Below are 20,039 nucleotides of genomic sequence, written 5' to 3'. Positions count from 1 at the left end.
CTAAAAAGTTTTTAAAATATATTTTTTTCTCTATTTCTTTTAACCTTTGATATGGCATAATGTAACGTCTTATATATATATATATATATGTATATATATATATATATATATATATATATATATATATATATATATAGGTTTTATAATTAAAAGCGATACATGGGGTCTGATTTGGAGCCAGATGGGCCTTTAGCACGCGCTCACACGCACCTGACGCAGTTCCACCATGACCTCATATCCTCTGCATCACTTCCTGTACATGCTGAGGCAGAACTGGGGAGTCTGGCACATTTACACACACACATACACACACACACACACACACACACTCATCTGCTGTCAGCAGTACACACGAGCTGAGTCCCGCGTCTCTTTGTCCGCGATCCTAGCGATCTCATCATGACCCAGAGGTGATCCTCGTTCCGGTGGTTCTGGGTGAGTGCGCGCGCGCGCGGGGGATCTGTTCATTGATGTGTCAGAGTATGAAGTCATGGCTGCCTGTAATTCTTCCTCGTGTGTGTGATCGAGGTTTTATAACGCTGTGCCGATTAATATGTGGTATATGGGTCTTTTTAGATAATAACGGTTGTGATCTGTAGTTGAGTAACGTTATGTGTACTTTGAATTTTGCTCCGTTTTGAGATTTGCATTAAGCGGTGTGATTTTAAAGTGGTAGTTCGCCCATTCTTTTGTCATCTTTTTACTCCGCCTCATGTCCTTCTAAACATGTAGGACATTTTTTTTCTTCAAATGAACACAAACGAAGATTAGGCAGAATGTGATGGACTGGCAGCCTCAGTCACCATTCACTTGAATGGTATCGTTTTGCTATAGAGTGTAAGTGAATGGGGACTGAGCCTGTCACTCTGGCATCCTCTCTTGTATTTTACGAAAGAATGTTATACGTGTCATTCAAATAAAATAATTTAAATTATTACTTTAAGTAAATGCAATTCATAGTTTAAAGTTTAATTTGAGCGTCACCATGAAATGGCAAAATAATAATAATTATTATAGTTTATGCTGATGTTTTCAGAGTGAAAAAGTGAAGGCATACAGCCAAGTATGGGGACCCATATTCAGAATTCATGCTCCGCATTTAACCCATCCAAGTACACACACACACTGTGAACACACACACTGAACAGTGGGCAGCCATTTATACGGTTCGGTGTCTTGCTTAGTTTTATTTATTTAGTTAGTTAGTTATAATTAGTTAGTGGTAAAATCACTTTCTTGAACCTGTGAAGTTTTTATTTATTTTTTTATTATTATTATTTTTTTTTATAAATGCCTGATGAGAGGGGTAGCCGACATGTCAAGATGTGACACATATGTCCACCATTGTGACATATTAATCTTCAAATGCTTTTGCTTACATTTAATTTGAATTATTTCTGAAAAATATATTTCAAAATTAAACTCACCCGTTTGAACAGTAGTGTTTGTAAATATAATTCAACCTTACATTTGATGCTCAGGTCCATGTTTTACATTCTCAAGCTGCACTGTTAATGTTTCTCTGTAGTTTATGTTTTGCTACTGCATTTTAATCATTCTAAGTTTTAACATGTGTATTTGTAATTTGTGTACTTTGACTCAAAGGGCAGCCATTGGTCTTGTTCTACATCATTTTCCCATAAGCTTCTTGGTCTTTTTAATGATTGGCTAACTTTGAGGGACCACTTTTGTCCTCCTTTATATGTTCTATTTTTAATGGTGATACACATCGCTGTTTAAACCTGCCGTTAACATGCATCTCAATGTGCATCACTATATCAGTCCTTCACTACGTGTTGATATAAGCACAAACATGTTTCAAGCTAAAATTTGTTGCTGAGTTAGCTGCATTAGTTGAACTTTGTATTTGCTTCAAATAATCTGTCTCTGCATGGTTTCAGACTGAAGAAGTTGTTTGAAGTCTTGTATATGCATGGACCTTTCCAAATTTTGATTTAACAACGTAAAACTCAGACGTTTGTGTTTTTACAGCATCTTTTGCTTAGTCTGGTGGGTACAGAATGAGTCTGAAGTGTTTTAGTGTTTAGCATTTATGTTTAAAAGTTTGGTGTCAGTATTTTTATTTCATTTTTATTTTATTTGTTTCAGAGAGAGAGAGGGGTATTAATAGTTTTCTTCTTCTAGCATGCAGTAAAGGCATTTCAAATGTTACAATTGATTTCTATTTCAAACATGCTGTGTATTAAGCAGCACACGTGTTTTCAACATTCATAATGATAAAATGTTTCTCGATATGAAAAGAGAGAAATCATTTTACAGGATAAAAAGGTTTGCATTTATTTGACTGCTGAGGTCAAGTGTAGCGTCGCATTTCAGACATTGATGCATGTTGTTAAGATGTGGTTTATACGGGGCAGAGGGTTCACAACAGCTTTCAAAACATTGCAACACTTGTGTGGAGTGTAAATATTATGATTTGCATCACTCAAAAAGGTATTGCATGTTAGTGAATCTTTAGCAAAGAGATATGATCAGCATAGAACCAAAAATGGATCACTTTGAATGAAGTGAGTGACTGTTACTCAGTTAAAATGCATTATATTACAAGGATATATCTTTGACACGGATAAACTGGAATTCAGAAGTTTGTCTGTGTGGTTTGGCTGTCATGCCCCGAAGAGCTTTGAGGTGATGCCGAGATTGCTCAGAGAATACTTTTAGCAGACGCTCTAAGACAACAGTGTATGACAGAAAGTCTGCCAGTGTTGAATGAGAGCTGAAGTGTGACATATCATGACATGGTGCAAGTCAAGACTTCGGAGTGTTTGCTCTCAGAATCCTCGACGGCAGTGGAATGGACAAGACTTTTCTAGCCATCCATATGCGGTTTACCTAAAATAATGTCCCATAAAAACTCGACTCTGTTCATGGGAGATGGGATAAAAGGTGCTGGATTAAAATAGTAGCTGATGTAGAATTTGGTACCAAAGTGTGAACCAAAACCACAGATTACAGCCAAAAATGTAAATGAAGACTTGAAGAGAAACCAAGAGAGCATTCTGTCTTTCATTTTTTATTTCAGCCAGAATGGCTAATGAAAGATAGTATGACAGCTAGGTTTTATTTTTTATTTTTTTTTTTTTTTTGATTTTAGTTTAGTTTAGTTTTGTGTATTTTATTTCATTTCAGTTAGAATGCCTTATTTTAAATATTTAATTTAACTTAATTTTAATCAGACTGCCTCGTGTAAGAGGGTCTGACAGCTAGATTTTAATTTTAATATTTTAATTAAATTTTGTTTTATTTTTCATGATCTGAATGCTCGGTCTTTTTTAGTCAGTGTACAGAGTTCTTCATTTGTGTTTACTTATTTGTGTTTACTTTACCTTGTTTAACCTTACTATATTTCCAGATTGATGAAGGTTGTTTACTGCAGCTAAAATCAGAAGGATAGTTTACTTGCATTATGAATGAAATCATAATCTCTTGAAGTTCCTTAGGTTTTTCTTTCCCAAGCGGCACTGATAGAAAGAGTTGGTAACTCTGGTCCTCTTTTCTTTTTGATCTTTTTGATCTTTTTGTCTTTATTTCTGTCCACCACTGTTTTCAACACCGCTGCTTTCTGGATCATGGGTAGGCTAAACCTCCGGGCTCCATCTTTTTAGTTTTTTTTTTTCTCACCTCTACTCTTACTAAATGGGCAGATGCCATCATCCTCAGCTGTGAAGTCAACCGTAGTACAAGAAAAGCCTTGCACAAAAGGGTCTTGGGATGCATAAGAATCTGAAATTTTAATAGTACTGTAAATTTGAATGGACTTATCCACTAGGCACTTAACTGGATAATTGCTAAAGGAGAAGATAAGAAACATTTTCCAGGTATGTTTGGATTTATCGTGCACTTTCTTTAAAAATTATTATGTGAATAATATTGTGGTTTCTTGATTTTTTTGGTTTTACACACATGAAGACACTAAGTCATCACATCAGAACCGTCTTAAACAAGTTCAAAACAGTTGTATTTATTCTGTGAGAGTTTCTCATGGTCAAGAGCTTTGAAGCGTATGGAGATTGTCCTTTTTTCTTTCCTCCTTTCACTACTTTGATCATACTTTTTTGACCCGAGTTATTGACCACGATCGGATTAGAGGATTTTTTTTCTGAGCTGTCCTTGACTTCAGAAGAATCACTTCAAAAATGTGTGAGAAAAGCACATTGTGTTGTTCTCTGGATCCTGAATGATGGCAAGAAATGTACCCCTGGGATTTAGTGAACCGCTTGTCCAGCTGAGAGTCAAGCTGCTGTGGCCTGTTGGTGTTTGAGATTCAGTTTTTTGTTAAAAACATTTATAGTAAGCTTATTAGAGGCATTGAAGCTTATTTCCTATTAATTATGTTGAATATTAAGGCTTTTTATCAAACATTTTAATGTATGATAAATTATCGCAGACCTGAAAGAAGCATTTCAGAAACAAAAACCACCATTCCAATAAAACATGCACTTAATCCAGTATTTTCCAGTATATTCCAGTGTTACTACTAATTTATTTTATATAGGTTGCACTGTAAATTAATAATTATGGACTTTACATCAAATGTATGAAATGCTCTCCCCTTTAATTCCCCTTTGGAATATCGTGTGAATGACTAATATTAAACTAGTTTAATAGGTTGTTTTCTTGTAACTTTTCTCACCATTATCTCCTTTTTCCTGCTCAGTTTTATCTTTATGATTCCAGACTAAATCATGCAACCTTTATTGTGACACACTAACCCAGCGGTTAAGTCGGCCATCGAATTACTAAACCCTTGCCATTTATCTTACCGCTTATCATTGAATATGCCATGAGACTGTTCAATCATCGAGGTTGGGGGATGTTTTCACTTCTGGAAAAGAGACTGACTTCATCTGACTTCTGAAACAGCTTGTGTTTCAAAGCTTTCCTGTAAAACTGCTTGCAAAAGAATACTGACTCAGCGATGCAGCACGCTCAGAAAAATAAAAAATCGATGTACTGAGATGTCAGAAAGCCATGCTTGTAGGATGAGTTTGTCTGACAGGCCTTGTGAAATCTAATTCTTACATGAGGCTGTTTTTTTTATTTTTTGTTTTTTTGTATGTTTTTATTCATATAAAATATTTGTATTTATGTAATTTATATTTTTCAAATTGCCAGTATTCTCTGCCAGACACTGTTTGATTTGTTAATGTACAGAGACCTTTTCTATTTAATTTCTTCAGTGTCTTTGTTCAGACGTTTAAATCCAAGAAAGTGAAAACCTTGAACCACTTGTCACTGTAATGTTTTCTCTCACGCCGGTTTCACACTGCAAGCGTGAGCATTTTAAAACATTTTATCAAACTCACAACAAACAATTCATCTTGCTCAGGATCTTAAGTTACAATGGAGTATATACATAAGAAATTCATTAATCATTTATTATTGACAGCTTCTGTAAATATTTTATTCTGTAAATATTGCACACGTGTTCACATACGATTGACGTGACAAACTTACGCCTTTTATTTTCCGTTCCACAGTTATATAAACTGAGCTATAGACACAAATAAATGCACATGAAATATACTGTCATGTTCAACATTCGGCCTTATAAAAAATATTATGAACGCTCAGGGTGTATCTTGGTTAGAATCACACCTTTTCAATATTTAAACAAATAATGACTAAAACATAATATTCTCACTTAACAATTAGCGCAAATAAAATTAATAATTATATTGCTTCAGGTCTTCAGTTACAAAAATGGACAACGAGGCACAAATTGCAAACAAGACAATCATTTAAATCATATTGACAGCTTCTAAGAAAAAATATTAAGATTTAAATTACAATCGGCTAGAAACGCATAACCTACTTTTTTTTTATTCAGCTGTACATAAATACATTTAGACATTCTCACTTAGCCTAGCGATTAGTTAAAATCCAACTAATGATTCACATTTTTCCCGATCAGTTACAAAAACAGTGCTTAATCACAAGTAATTTACATAAAGCATATTAACAGCTTCTATAAGAAATGCAAATGGAAACGCACTACACTGTTTATTGGTTAATATAGCGCATATCTGGATAAGCACCTATATGGAAAAAAGCATGTATTATAAAAAAAAAAAAAAGTATAAAAGGCAACATTCTACATTTGAGTATGACTGAAACAACAAGAGCAGTTTTTTTTTGTGGTCGACCGATATTGTTTTTTGGAAAGCCAATGCCGATATCTTGGCAAGCAAGGGGGCCGATAGCTGATATAAAGCCTGTGTGTGTGTGTGTGTATATATATATATATATATATATATATGGGCGTTTTCCACAAATATCACATTCGAATATTTGAGCTCACAAAAAACGAATATTCAAATATTCGTTTATTTAAATTAAGTTTAATGAGTCAGACGTTATTTTTCAGCAACATTTGTTTTCGTCATTTTGAACAAGCTTACAATAAGCTTGAACATTACACATCGTGTTTTGTAGCTGAAAACCTTTAACAATGCGGGCAAACAAACAAAAGTACAGATTAAAAGCAAAAAAAAAAGTGAACAAAGAAAAAACGTAAAGCAGCCTGCAGCAATTAGGCTATTGTACAGAATGTAGCTTACACTTAACTTTTAAACTGTCAGCAAATCTTTTTTGCTTTTTTTTCTATTGTTTCAAATGTTCTTGTTAAGAAATACGGGCATGTAAACATGATCGGGGGAAAGTCGGCTCCTTAGTCTGTTAACAATAAGGCCGGCCGCGGAGAAAACGCGCTCTGACGACACAGACGTTGGCGGGACTCACAAATAACGGTGTGCTAAGCGAATACGTTTTGTGAAGCGCTTCGTGTTTTCGTTTCACCACTGAATGGGATCCTCATCTGGTGGAATACATGGCTCCAGCAAGAACTGTTCCCACTCGTCTCGGCTGGACTCTCTGTAATCATCAGCCTTTTCATCATCATCAGCTCAGCCTTTTCGGACGAGTGGGCATTGCATCTTCTTCATCGTTGGTGACAGCGGCTGCATCCGCACCACTTGCATCAAGGAAAATGTTCTGATAATGTTCAAAAAAGTTTTTTTTTCTTACTTCTCTCATGTTTTCATCGAGAAACCTGAGATGTTTGTGCCGAGGGTCTAGGGCAGACGCGAGAAGAGGAGTTTTCAAGTTAGCGGTGTTTATTCGTTGCTTGAGAGATGCTGCAACAATGTTCTTGGATCACTTTCTGTGATTCTCCACGGCATATGTGAAGTACGATAGAAGACCGCAGTTCTTTTAGGGGGCGTTCACATATCGCGTCTTTTGCATGCTCAAGTTCGTTAATTCCAATGTAGGCGCGCGGTATGCGCGCTCATAATGGAAGCGACGCGGTCGCGATGCGCACGCGGTGCGACGCGGTCCCGTTTTTTCCAGGCGCGTCCGAACAGCATCGAGTTAAAAACATCTCAACTTTCAGAATGCCGCAAGCGCACCGCAGGTCATGTGACAAGAACTAAACATTCAGCTTCATCCTTTCCTGTAACAACGTTGAAAGCTCAGCCAAGATGAAGGAACAGCTGATCATAGCTGTATATGGATTGCCATTTTTAAATAAATTTAGTAGCAGAGCTACCGAAAGTGATGTTTTTTGTGCTGCAAATCCATTTATCCTTTGCTGAAATTTCCGCGTCTTCATGGAGAGAACGCGTCGCCTCAGGAGCGCTTCTGCCCGAGCGCTTTGGAAAAAAGGAGAAAGCGGAGCGCATAGCCTTCTCCACGCCTTATTAGGCGCGATATGTGAATGGCCCCTTAATCATTCATTAATTATTTTTTGCTTGCATACACCTTCAAATATGCCGTGGAGAATCACAAAAAGTGACCAAATTAGGTTTTATTGTGAACTTCTTTTTTTTTTTTGCGAAATTCGAATATCATTTTTATTTATCGAATAATTAGAGCAGAACGAATATTCGAATGTTCGACTATCCGTGCACATCCCTAATATATAATACTCTTTTTATTTATATTTAAGAAATTTGAAATCATTGGACAATGGATTAAGAAATAAATGTGTAAAAAAGCATACTTATACTTTAGATGACAAAGTATTTTTCACAAATAAATAAATCTTTAATAAAAATATAATTAAAAAGGGTGTAACCAACAGGGCACTCAGTATTCTGGGAAGTTTGTGTGCATTGGGTATCATATTTTTCAAATAAAGCCAAGGTAACACTCATTTTACATACAGCACACAGTAAAAATTACATAAATATGACAGAAATTAAATATTCATTAGTCATTCAAAGAGTTGTTTAAATGAAATAAATGCGTATTTGCTTAATGCTGATGGCAAAAGAGAAAGTATTATAATGTTTGCCTTTCTATAAATAATAATATAAAAGCAATTGTTATAATACGTTTTGTATACATTAATTCCTTTGTTTAACCATTCTATCTGATTATTAGACAGACTTCTATTCATATTAGACAGAACTGTTAACAATGACAGTTAGCAATAGAGAGAGTGTTAGCACTGTGTGTGCTCAGGCACTGCTTTTCTAAGCGCAGTCAAAATAAAATTCTGCTGTGCCGTCAAAATAAAAGTCCACCTCGAACACATCGGCCAAGCAAGGAAACTTATCGGCCGATGCCGATATTTAAAAAATGCCAAATATCGGCCGATATATCGGCCTTAGCAATATATCGGTCGACCACTATTTTTGTTTTTTGCTATTTACACGTGAATCCCCGTGTTAACACACTTTCAAGACTACAAAACATTCACGTTTATAGCTGACCACCCTCTAAAAACTAATGTATAGTTGTCTTTGTAAAGAAATATGTAGCTTTGGAGCCGCTGCTGTGACGCTGCACATACACTTCCAATGTGAATACTCTGGCACATCTTCAGCTGCAGTGATGCTGTAGTTACGCTCACGCGCCGCTAACGCTTGCAGTGTTCAACAGGCGTCACTGTGAGCTGCTTAGAAACACTCTGTAAATCTTTCAAAATGTTCTTCACATCACATTTGAGAGAACTGCAGAATGCCTTCATTTAAAGACCGAAGGATGTGTAATTCATGGAGTTTAATTAAGATTTCCTCTTTTGTTTTCTCTCAGGAGTCCAGGTCTGTGGTGAAAGAGCGAGATAGAGGCCTCTTTATAGGTGAAGGGATTGCCCAGGGCCACAGCTCCCAGAATCTGAAGGTAAGGAAATGTTGCGGTGTTCAAAAGCTGTGTGGTGAGACTTGTGTGGTTATGTAATCACTATTGTTTCAATTATATTTTAATTGTAATCAATGTAAGTTTTTCAGTCAAAATTTAACTACTGAATGTACAGTAGAATAAGTTGATTTGACAAAGTCAATTTTAGTCTATTCACTATGAATAAGTTGAAACAGTTTGAAATATCAGGTTTGGTGGTGAGGATCCAACTAACATGCTGTAGTATTGTGCCTTACCTTTTCAGTTTGCTCAACAGACTGATATACAACTTAGACAAATTAATAAAGCTCTACATCACTCAACATAACTTAAAGCAAGCTTTCTTAACTTAATGACACAAGGAAAAAGCAGTTGCTTAATTGGAGATATATATTGATTGATTTGGTGTGTGTTTTTTTTGTGCATGCTCTTTCTAGCTATTTTTGCCTTAAGATTACCTTTGCCATCATCTAACATTCAATGTTAATCTTTATTAACGTTAATGTCATAACGTAAAGATATGTTATTACATTTTTTAATTTAATAACAGTTAATAATTTAATAAGTTAAATGCTATTGTAATTAAATCATCAAATGAAAATATATTTTTCATAAAGTACATTATAACAATGTGATGTCTAAATTCAGTTTTAACATTTACCGTGATTTCCATCTAGTTATTTTATTATATTTTATGAAAAAAGAAAAACGTCTCCATTTTAAAACATTTAAGCCATTTATTTGTTAGCAGCCACTTGAAAATACATGACATGAAAATAATTATTGGATGAATTTTTAAATCAAAATGAAATAAATTCACTCAACTCAAAAATGTGTCATTAAGTTAAGAAAGCTTGCTTTAAGTTAAGTTGAGTGATGTAGAGCTTTATTAATTTGTCTAAGTTGTATATCAGTCTGTTGAGCAAACGAAAAGGTAAGGCACAATACTACAGCATGTTAGTCGGATCCTCACCACCAAACCTGATATTTCAAACTGTTTCAACTTATTCATAGTGAATAGCCTAAAACTCCAATTAAATCATGAAAGTACTGTGATTAACCACATTTCAGAAAACCAAGTTAAATTTCACTAGCCACACCCAGGACTGATTACTGCCAGACCAGTTGAATCAAGAATTCACTTCAATAGAACCTGTCTGACAAAGTGACACATGCTTAAAGGGCAACACATCATGCCACGTTCTAAATAAATTCAGGAACAAATGAGAAACAAAATAGTTGACATGTATCAGTCTGGAATGGGTTATAAAGCCATGTCTTAAGCTTTGGGACTCCAGAGAACCATGGTCCGAGCAATCATCCACAAATGGAGAAATCTTGGAACAGGGGAGAACCTTCCTAGGAGAAACCAACAGATAAACATAGTGGTGGTAGTGTGGTGGTCTGGGGGCTGCAATTATGATTTGACCATGAATTATGCACTCTATCAGAAAATCCTGAAGGAGAATGTCTGGCCGTCAGTTTATGACCTCAAGCTTAAGCACACTTGGGTTATGCAGCAGGACAATGATCCAAAACACACCACCAAGTCCACCTCTGAATGGCTCAAGAAAAACTAAATTATGGTTTTGGAGTGGCTAAGTCAAAGTCCAGACTTAAATCTGATTTTGATGCTGTGGCATGACCTTAAACTGTCCATTCATGCACGAAAACCCTCCAGTGTGGCTGAATTAAAACAGTTCTGCAAAGAAGTGTGGGCCAAAATTGAAGTGTGAAAGACTCATTGCCAGTTATGGCAAATGCTTGATTGTAGTTGTTGCTGCAAAGGGTGGCACAACCAGTTATTAGATTTAGGGGGCAATTACTTTTTCACATAGTTTCAGGTAGGTTCGGACAGCTTTTTACTCAGGTTATCTTTGTGTAATATTAAAATTAGTTTGATCTGAATCATTCATGACATATGCAAAAAATGTAAAAAAAATTAATAAATAAAAAAAAAAAAAGAAAAGAAAAAAATCAGGAAGGGGGCAAAAACACCACTGTACATCTAAAAAAAGCCAGTCAACGTCCAATGAATAGAACCAAGTCCACGTTGCACACCTTTTTTTCTTTTTCTTTAATCCTGTATGCTCACAATACAGAAGAAAAGATCTGTTGCTACTTAAATTTTATCAGGACTTTGTTGCATCCCTAAAAACAAATACTGCTTAAACTATTTGTTCATTTGCTCTCCAGATTGGTCGGTGAAATTAAGCCTGTCTGCGGCTCCTGCGGATATTATTTGGTTTTAAAGAGATAGTTCATCCCAAAAGAATTCTGTCAGTAATTTTCACACTCACATTATTCAAAACCCATGAGACGAAGATGTTCATCTTCAGAACAAAAATTTAAATATTTTTGATGAAATCCGAGAGCTTTCTGAGTTAGCATAGACTGCAAGGGAACTGACACGGTGAAGGCCCAGAAAGGTAGTAAGGACATTGTTAAAATAGTCCATGTGACATCAGTGGCTCAGCCGTAATGTTATGAAGCTACAAAAATATTATTTGTGCTCAAAGATGTCATATGGTAGTTCCATTGCTGTCTATGGAGGGTCAGAAAGCTCTTGGATTTCATCAGAAATATCTTAATTTGTGTTCCTGAAAATAAACGAAGGTCTTACAGGTTTGGAGTGATATGAAGGTGATTAATTAATTACAGAATTTCATTTTGGTGAACTAACCCTTGAAGATGACCTTTTTGCTGTCAGTTGAACCTGGGTTGGTAACCAAAATAAAAGTGTCTTCTATATGACTGCTTGCATACTTACATGACACATTGACATGGGTTGGGCAAATAGGCCTGTCAGGTTTATGACTGCAGTCATTTCCTTGCATTCATTGTATAGTCTGCTCAAGAGGAAGTTAAAAAAGTGCAGCATATTGCACTTGCGATTTGCGTATAAATTGTAGCCAAGAGCAGAATGTGGTCGTATAGCAGCTGCTCCAGAAAGGGAAAATGGTAGGAAGGGTCGGTCCTGAATTGGGTTTCCCCTCTCGGTGGTGTGTTGTAAGGGTGTGGGGGGCTGATAAGATCAGGGCCTGTAGCAGAGGGCAGGGAACAGTGAGCAGGTCATGACCACTGACACCCGACTGCCTAACACACACTTTCCCTGTTTTCTGCCATGCTGCCTCCCTGCTGCCCTATTGTTGAGGTTTTGTTGTGTGGAGCTCCATTTCAAAACCTAGTGAGCGGCCTTCTAGGGAAGCATCCTAACCATCATGCAAATCTCTTAAGAACTGATTTGGAATGCTCTCAGTTGGCAGCCACTCCACATTTCTCCTGTATATGTAGCCTAATTACTCCATCCTTTTTGCATTGTGCGCAATGCTCAAGTCACCTTAAAGTGCTGTCTATGTAGAGAGTCATGTATTTCAGTACCTTTGGCCTTATCAGAAGACTGGATAAATGTTTCTGACGAGCATGTAATGTCAGGGTGTTTTAAGGTGCTTTCACATTGGCACTTTTGGTGCGCACTCGGGTTCGATTGACGTCAGAGTTCAGTTCGATTTGGATGATGCGAACGCTGTCTTCCGAACTTGGGTGCGCACCCGCGAACCGTACCCAAGTCCGCCCATTGGATGCAATCATACCAAATCGCGAAAGTAAACTGCTATTAATAACGTATTATTTGATGAAAATGTGTGTTTGTGTGTGTGTTTCACTCCCTTTCCTTACAAGCGTGACTGACACACTGCAGACAGAGAGCTGTATATCTATGTATATGTATATCTCATTTCTGTTCGCCTTCAGTTAGAGCATTTGCTGTACATTCGTAATACAGACACAAGTTCCGTTATGTACCGAAGCTTTGTAAACAAAACGAACGGTTCAAAAACGTAAATACAAAAAAAGAGGGTAATGTTATTCTTTGGCCACCTTCTCCTGCGTCGTCAATACTAAGCAATGGGGTAAACAGCTGCTGGATTGATGACGCAAGCGAACCGCGGTTCGGACCCAAATAAAATAATATGAATGCAGTCCAGTGGGGGCAGGGGGAGGGGGGAGCAATTGAACTCTGGTTCGGACCAGGCAAGCGAACCAAGTGTGAAAGCACCATTATAGTGTCTGAATGCTCACTTTTTTCAGGGCAAGCTGTTTGGTTGGCTCAAAGGCTGACCAATAGTAGAGCAGAGCATGCAGATGTAGATTGGCTAATACTAGAGTGAAGAAGAGCTTCTGCTTACATTCTGATTTGTCAGGGGGAGGATTTATGGAAAAAATGTAAGCAGATCACTTTTAAATAAGAAAAACAAACAAACAAACAAACAAAAAAACTTTTTTTTTCTTTTTTTTTTTTAGAAGTCTTTATGGCATTTCTGATGTACATTTTCAAATTCTTTTTTATTAATCAGACAAAGAAATGTCTAGATCATGTTTCACCCAAAATTTTATTCTGACTTGAAAGTAGTTTTGAATCAATTGTTCAAAATGTGAAAAATTTAAATTAATTAATTAAAATTTAAATATACATAAATAAAAATGTAAAAAAATATATATTGTTTGTTTTTCTGCAATGGTTAAAAGTTTGACAGTCAGGATTTGGTGATTAAATTGTGACTATTTTAATAAATAAAGCACAGTTTAATTCCTTATTTGTAAGTTACTTTGGTTAAAAGTGTCTGCTAAATGACAAAATGTAAATTAAGTGCAGCCCCTCCTAAATGACCACTGTATTAAGTTATAAAATCATACAAATTATTGTATTTAGTGTATTATAAAATTCCCTCAGACGTTTTGTATTTGAGAATTCGGGGGGTGAATTTTCTGAAAATAATTAAAGATGCAAAAAAAAATCATAATTATTAAAATAAACTCTTTTTATTTTAGGTTGACAAGCCTTACTAGATTGAACCTCACAAAAGTCAAGATGATAGTCATAGTGAATAAATAGGGTAAATATTGTTAATTATGAGTAAATATTTATAACACTGGGATGGAAAAGCCCTCACCTATGGCCAAGACTTTGTTCAGCTTGTGAGTTGTAGTGAAAATGACGAATTTTGCTAGTTCGTCTAATAATAATGAGAGCTGGAAAGAGCCTTTTGAATGACTGATCCCAATGTTTTTCTATGATCTCTTTTCTTTGCAGAAAGCTTTGGTTACACACACAAACACACAGCTCGCTGTACATTCCTGTCAATCTTCAAGACAACTGCACTTGCCCAGTCATGAATTATTTAACCATTAATCTCACTCATCTTCAATGTTTGCATCCAAAGTCCAAAATTAACACCCAGTCAGCACCAAATGAGAATAAAAGGGACTTTGGTGAGAAAATAAACTTGCCAGTTGGATGGTAACTTTAATTAAAGTTGAATTTGAATTGTTAGAATGATAGTTTGACCCTTATGATGTAAGTGATGGGAGCAGTTCAGTTTCAGAGTATGCTGGAAACATCGTAACTCGGATATCTTTTAACTGTATTCTAGATAAATGTTCTAGGATTTAGGGGTGTGCGATATACCATTATACATTAAGTCATCATTGAAATGAAGAGGTCCTGTTCTAGAGACAGCCATGCATTCTCATGCCATGACACCACCTCCACCAAGTTTTACAGATGAGGTTGAATACTAATCACCCAATAATAAAATTTGACGTTCTGTAGTTTTGCCTCATATTCATCTTTTAATCATATTTACAGATTTCTTGACTCCACAGCAAACAGAACAATTTTGTCTTTACTGTTCCAATACTTATGGAGGTAGAAATAAATGTTTAGCCTCTGTGTAAATAAATAGATCTCTGCATTTTATTATTTTTTTTAAATCGTGTGTTTGATTGTCAGATTGTCTCACTGGTTTGCCAGCTGTTGTCTGGCTTTCATTTGTGTCGGACAACACACTCAGCGTGGCTCTCAGCTGTACTGCTCAGGATCGTGACTCACAGGAAGTTCTTCTCCGAGTGTTTGTGTTTGTGTGCACATGATTATGTGTCATGTCAGGTCAGCTGGTTGTCAATACAGTCAAATGGTATAACAGCTGTTATTGGGCCTCACACAATCATTACTGTACCACACACACACACACACAAACTCTTAGTGTGTGATCTCTGTGTGTGTGTGCGCAGGAGAGCAGCAGTTATCCAGGCAGGACTAAAGATCGGGATGGAGAAGGAAGATCTGAAGATTGTCAACAAGGGTTTGGAGGATGAGATGGTATTTTTCTCCCTCTGTTTTTTGCCTTTTTTTCTCTCTCTCTTATAAGGCACATGAGCTGATTTTCTTTCTGTCCAGGAGCTGAGCGGGTATCGGCTGTGCCGATGGAAGCTGGTTCTGGTGGGTTTGGGTGGTCTCTGTACAGGAGGTTTTCTCTTCCTGCTGCTCTATTGGATGCCTGAATGGTGTGTGAAGGCCACCTGCACACAGACCACCATCAGAGACGCAGACGTCGCCCTCTTACGAAGCACTGTATGTATTAAACCTCAAGAAGACTTTTTGGGCTCTCTTACAATTCATATTAACAGTATCTGGATACGCTTAGATATTTTGGATCGGTTGATAATTAATATTCCGATATTGGCTATATACTTATAAATGGTAGGTTATAAAATTTTGTGCTATCATTACTTAAATTAAGATTGTATTTACTGAATTTTAAAGCACAGCTGAAACAAAATCAGACTTCTTTTAACTTGATCATTCTGAGGTTAAATACAGATTTAGGTATGATACTTTGATTTTTTTTTTAAATCAAATCTCTGCATTGCCATGTCAGGAAACACAGACATCTACCAATGCCTTGGAAAAACCGTTAATCTTAAAATTCCATTACATGTAACTAGTTACTTCTCAAAACTGCATATACAGTACAGACTAGGGGTGTAACGGTACGTGTATTCGTACCGGACCGTTTCGGTACAGGGCTTTCGGTACGGTGCACGTGTGTACCGAATGACGGAATGCAATATTTTGTGCGCGGAACATAAGTACATTTTCGTGTTTCCAAACGAACATATTAAGTGGCGGAAGTCTCCGCGTTTAGCGCAAATCCCGCCCTGCAGATGATTCTGAGGCCGGCGGCACACTGGATACATGGCGCAAGCGTCTCAGCTGCGTGGCGTGTCCGTTTTTAATTCGGCTCCCATGTTAACAGGTTAGAGCTTGCAGACTGCCTGCTAAAGACGCGCATCTCAGGCGCGGCTCGAGCCTCGCGGAAAACATGTGCATGCTAGAAATAGAACCGACGCCTATTTTTCACGCGACACGCAAGCGTGTTGGAAGCATTTCCAGGCAAAATAGAATAGGAAAATATGTTTATATGTCATTTTATACACAAATACATATTAATTCATGACACTTTAATGTTGGAATGTCTATAGGTTGACATAAATTCAGATATAAATGTAATTAAAAAAATAAATTAATAATTATCCATTTTCAAATATTGCACCGAACCGTGACTTTAAAACCGAGGTACGTACCGAACCTTGATTTTTGCATACCGTTACACCCCTAGTACAGACCAAAAGTTTGGAAATATTACTATTTTTAATGTTTTTGAAAGAAGTTTCTTCTGCTCATCAAGCCTACATTTATTTGATCAAAAATACAGAAAAAATGTAATATTGTGATATATTGTGAATTGTTTTTAAATTTATTATATTTTAAATTATCATTTATTTCTGAGATGCAAAGCTGAATTTTTAGGATTATTATCACATGATCATTTAGAAATCATTCTAATATGATGATTCATTATCAAAGTTGGAAACAGTTCTGCTGCTTAATATTTTTTCAGAACATGTGATACTTTTTTAGGATACTTTGATGAATAAAAAGTAAAAAAAAAAAGAAAATGAAGCTATGTTTTTAAAATATAAATATTTTGTAATAACAATATACACTATGGTCAGTAATTTGGGGTCAGTAATTTTTTTTCTTTTTTTCTTTTTTTTAAATAAAATCAATACTTTTATTCAGCAAGGATGTGTTAAATTGATAAAAAGTGATAGTAAAGAAAATATATTATTAGAATATATATTATTAGAATTATTTTTTTTTTAAAATAAATGCAGTTCTTTTTAACCTTTTATTCATCAAATATATGAGACAGCAGAACTGTTTCCAACACTCATAATAAATCAGAATATTAGAATGATTTCTAAATGATCATGTGATAGACTGGATGTTACATGTGACACTGAAGGCTGGAGTAATGATGCTGAAAATCCAGCTTTGCATTACAGGAATAAATTATTTTTTTTAAGTATATTAAAATAGGAAACTTATTTTACGTTGTAATAATATTTTACAATATTACTGTTTTTTCTGTATTTTTGATCAAATAAATGCAGGCTTGATGAACGCTTTCTTTCAAAAGCATTAAAAATAATGTTTCCAAACTTTTGGTCTGTACTGTACACTCTTTTGTATATTGAGCACTCTATACATTTTTATTCTGTTTTATAAATATTATTACATTTAAAAAAAATTAGTTAAATAAAAAGACAGGAATTTCCCTAAACAATGAATAAACAAATTGAATGCCCTAATGAATTATCATGTATAGTAAAACTATACAAAACTTTTTTTCATGTTAATACAAGAATTAAATGCACCTTCGCATGAAATTTCATACCTTTCGCTTTGTCAGTGCACATCTTTTGCCTGATTTCATATAGGAGAGTTTAATAACAATATTTGGTATTTCAAATGCTTCACCTTGATATTCTTTAGGATTTTAGTATCAAGACTTAATAGACTTTAAGAATTACATAATACTCCAGATGTCCTGTTGTTCAGTGGTAGATAACCCTCAACTCTGAAGCAGATCATGTGTGAATGGCTGCCAGTCATAATTATAGTTCAGTGGTGTGTTGTAAATCTGTTTGTGTTGTAACATGAATGATAAGAGTTCTTTAATGTTGGTGTGTAACGGTACAGTATGTGTTTGCGGATAATCTGTTTCTGTGTTTGTCCATAGGATGAGTTCAAGCGCTGGTTTCGAGCCAGGATTCGGATAATGCTGGCTCCTGGGAAGGACCCTTACGACAACCAGGCCTCTCAAACCGCCTCCCCTCAGGCCAATGACCACACCCACAACCCCTCTGACTCCGCCCCTGGGAAAATCACCAGGAATCCAGAGGACCAGCATGTGCCGGTATCAACTGCCTCAAATCCATCCCATTCTTCCCATATAGTTCAATTCTGCATTTCCACAAATACTGGTATTTGCAAACCATATAGTTAAGCTTTATCGGTGAGTGGGTAAATATCTTTTTCTTTCTCTTTTGTATTACAGACACGTTATTTTACCCTCCACAGCACTAAATACTTTTGGAACGACTCCATTCAGAACTTTGAAGTATTGACGTAAGGAAGCATATACCCATTTATAATCTGAATCTGATGTTTTGTGTAAATTCTGCTCTGTGGGTCCCTAAAACTTCACTGTTCTACAGAGGCCTGGAAGATATGAGCATGACCTGCTCATCTGTACACTCAAAGCACAGCGCCGGGCTCAACAAAAACCAGCAGGAGTACAGGTGAAACTTTTGAATTTGTTGTGTTCATCTGACGCTGTATCTGGAATTGAATGTTAATTGCTGGGCTCAACAATAAAGTTGACTTTTTTTCATTCTCTTTTTTTTAGGAGATTTTTTTTCGGACTCAATGAAATGGACGTGAAAGTGCCTTCTCTTTTCAAGCTGCTAATTAAAGAGGTATGAGTGAAATGTGAAACTGACCCCGGCTGAAGATCAGTTTGACACAGCACTGCTGACTCTGCTGTGGTGAATATGTCTTCTCAGGAACTTGAAATAAACAAACTGATGCTTGTCTCTATCTTTCTCTCTCCTTCTCAGGTCCTCAATCCTTTCTACATCTTCCAGCTCTTCAGTGTTATCCTGTGGTGTAGTGATGAATACTATTACTACGCAATGGCCATAATTTTCATGTCCGTCATATCAATAGCTACCTCTCTCTATACTATTAAAAAGGTAAGCCAGTAAAACCATTTAAAACATAAAAACATTACATTTACGTACTGCTGTATTTTGAGCGCAATGGAATAGTTAGTAATATAGGTCACTAGGAACTTTTTACTTTTTACATTTTTATAAAATTTTTACAGTTTGGAATGACTGACTGGTTTGTGAGATGTTGACCAATACAGACAAGTCAATGAGCGCGTTTACATGCACGTTCTTAAGCCGAAAACGGACGTGGTCATGTAAACCGCGGTATAATATCACAATTAAGTAAACAATAATAATAATAATAATAATAATAATCTAATAATTATAAAATGTTGTAATAAAAACTTAAGTCAAATAAAATAATAAATAAATAATCAGTCACTCATTTTCTAAGCAAAAGTTAATACATTTTAATAACATTTTCTAGTTTTAGAATAACAAACACATTTACTGTAACATTGTAACACTAATATGGCTATTATGATTCTCTGTTATTTCTACAAAAATATCAGTAAAATGTTGTATTTTAGAGTTATCAAACATAGGGCCGTATCCAAGGTTGTTGATGCTAAATTTCTGATTGCATAACTGAGGTAACTGTAATCAGTTAATGTGTGTACTTTTATATTCCTATTTGATTATCTGTGCTGCCTGGTCAGGAAAATGTTTATTTGTGCTTCACATGGACACATTGTTTTGTTTTGTTTTACAGCAATATGTAATGCTACACGACATGGTGGCAGCACACAGTACTGTTCGAGTTACAGTCTACAGGGGCGAAAACGGTACGGCTTAGAGTGGGGAATATGCTTTTGCAGTAGATCTAAGTATATGTAATGACGGCGCCGCTGCAGGTCTGGATTGCCTGCATCAGGGAGCCTGGCGCAGTTCCTAAAGTCACAATGAGTCAGCTATCCTGTGCAGGGAAACATGGGTAATAAGTGATCTGCTGAGACAGACTGGTTTTATTTCAC

General features: G+C 36.0%; 1 protein-coding gene across 3 annotated transcripts in view; it reads left to right on the top strand.

Annotated features, from left to right (window-relative positions):
* Positions 1 to 275: 275 nt before the first annotated feature.
* LOC132126809 (polyamine-transporting ATPase 13A3-like) overlaps positions 276 to 20,039 on the top strand; it is a 39,146-nt gene continuing 19,382 nt past the window's right edge. For 2 of the 3 annotated variants that reach the window (XM_059538322.1, XM_059538321.1), the window contains exons 1-10: positions 277 to 435; positions 9,061 to 9,147; positions 15,217 to 15,304; positions 15,383 to 15,556; positions 18,072 to 18,248; positions 18,390 to 18,460; positions 18,550 to 18,633; positions 18,741 to 18,810; positions 18,952 to 19,086; positions 19,778 to 19,850. In XM_059538322.1, coding sequence (XP_059394305.1) covers positions 15,254 to 15,304; positions 15,383 to 15,556; positions 18,072 to 18,248; positions 18,390 to 18,460; positions 18,550 to 18,633; positions 18,741 to 18,810; positions 18,952 to 19,086; positions 19,778 to 19,850 — 835 coding nt within the window. In that variant the 5' untranslated portion in view covers positions 277 to 435; positions 9,061 to 9,147; positions 15,217 to 15,253. Of the gene's footprint in view, positions 436 to 9,060; positions 9,148 to 15,216; positions 15,305 to 15,382; positions 15,557 to 18,071; positions 18,249 to 18,389; positions 18,461 to 18,549; positions 18,634 to 18,740; positions 18,811 to 18,951; positions 19,087 to 19,777; positions 19,851 to 20,039 lie in introns of all 3 variants that reach the window. The other variant, XM_059538323.1, reaches the window with a different exon arrangement.

Source organism: Carassius carassius, chromosome 44, assembly GCF_963082965.1.
Source record: "Carassius carassius chromosome 44, fCarCar2.1, whole genome shotgun sequence".
Classification (NCBI taxonomy): Eukaryota; Metazoa; Chordata; class Actinopteri; order Cypriniformes; family Cyprinidae; genus Carassius; species Carassius carassius.
The sequence above is the reverse complement of the archived record's forward strand: the minus strand, read 5'-3'. Positions and strand labels throughout refer to the sequence as shown.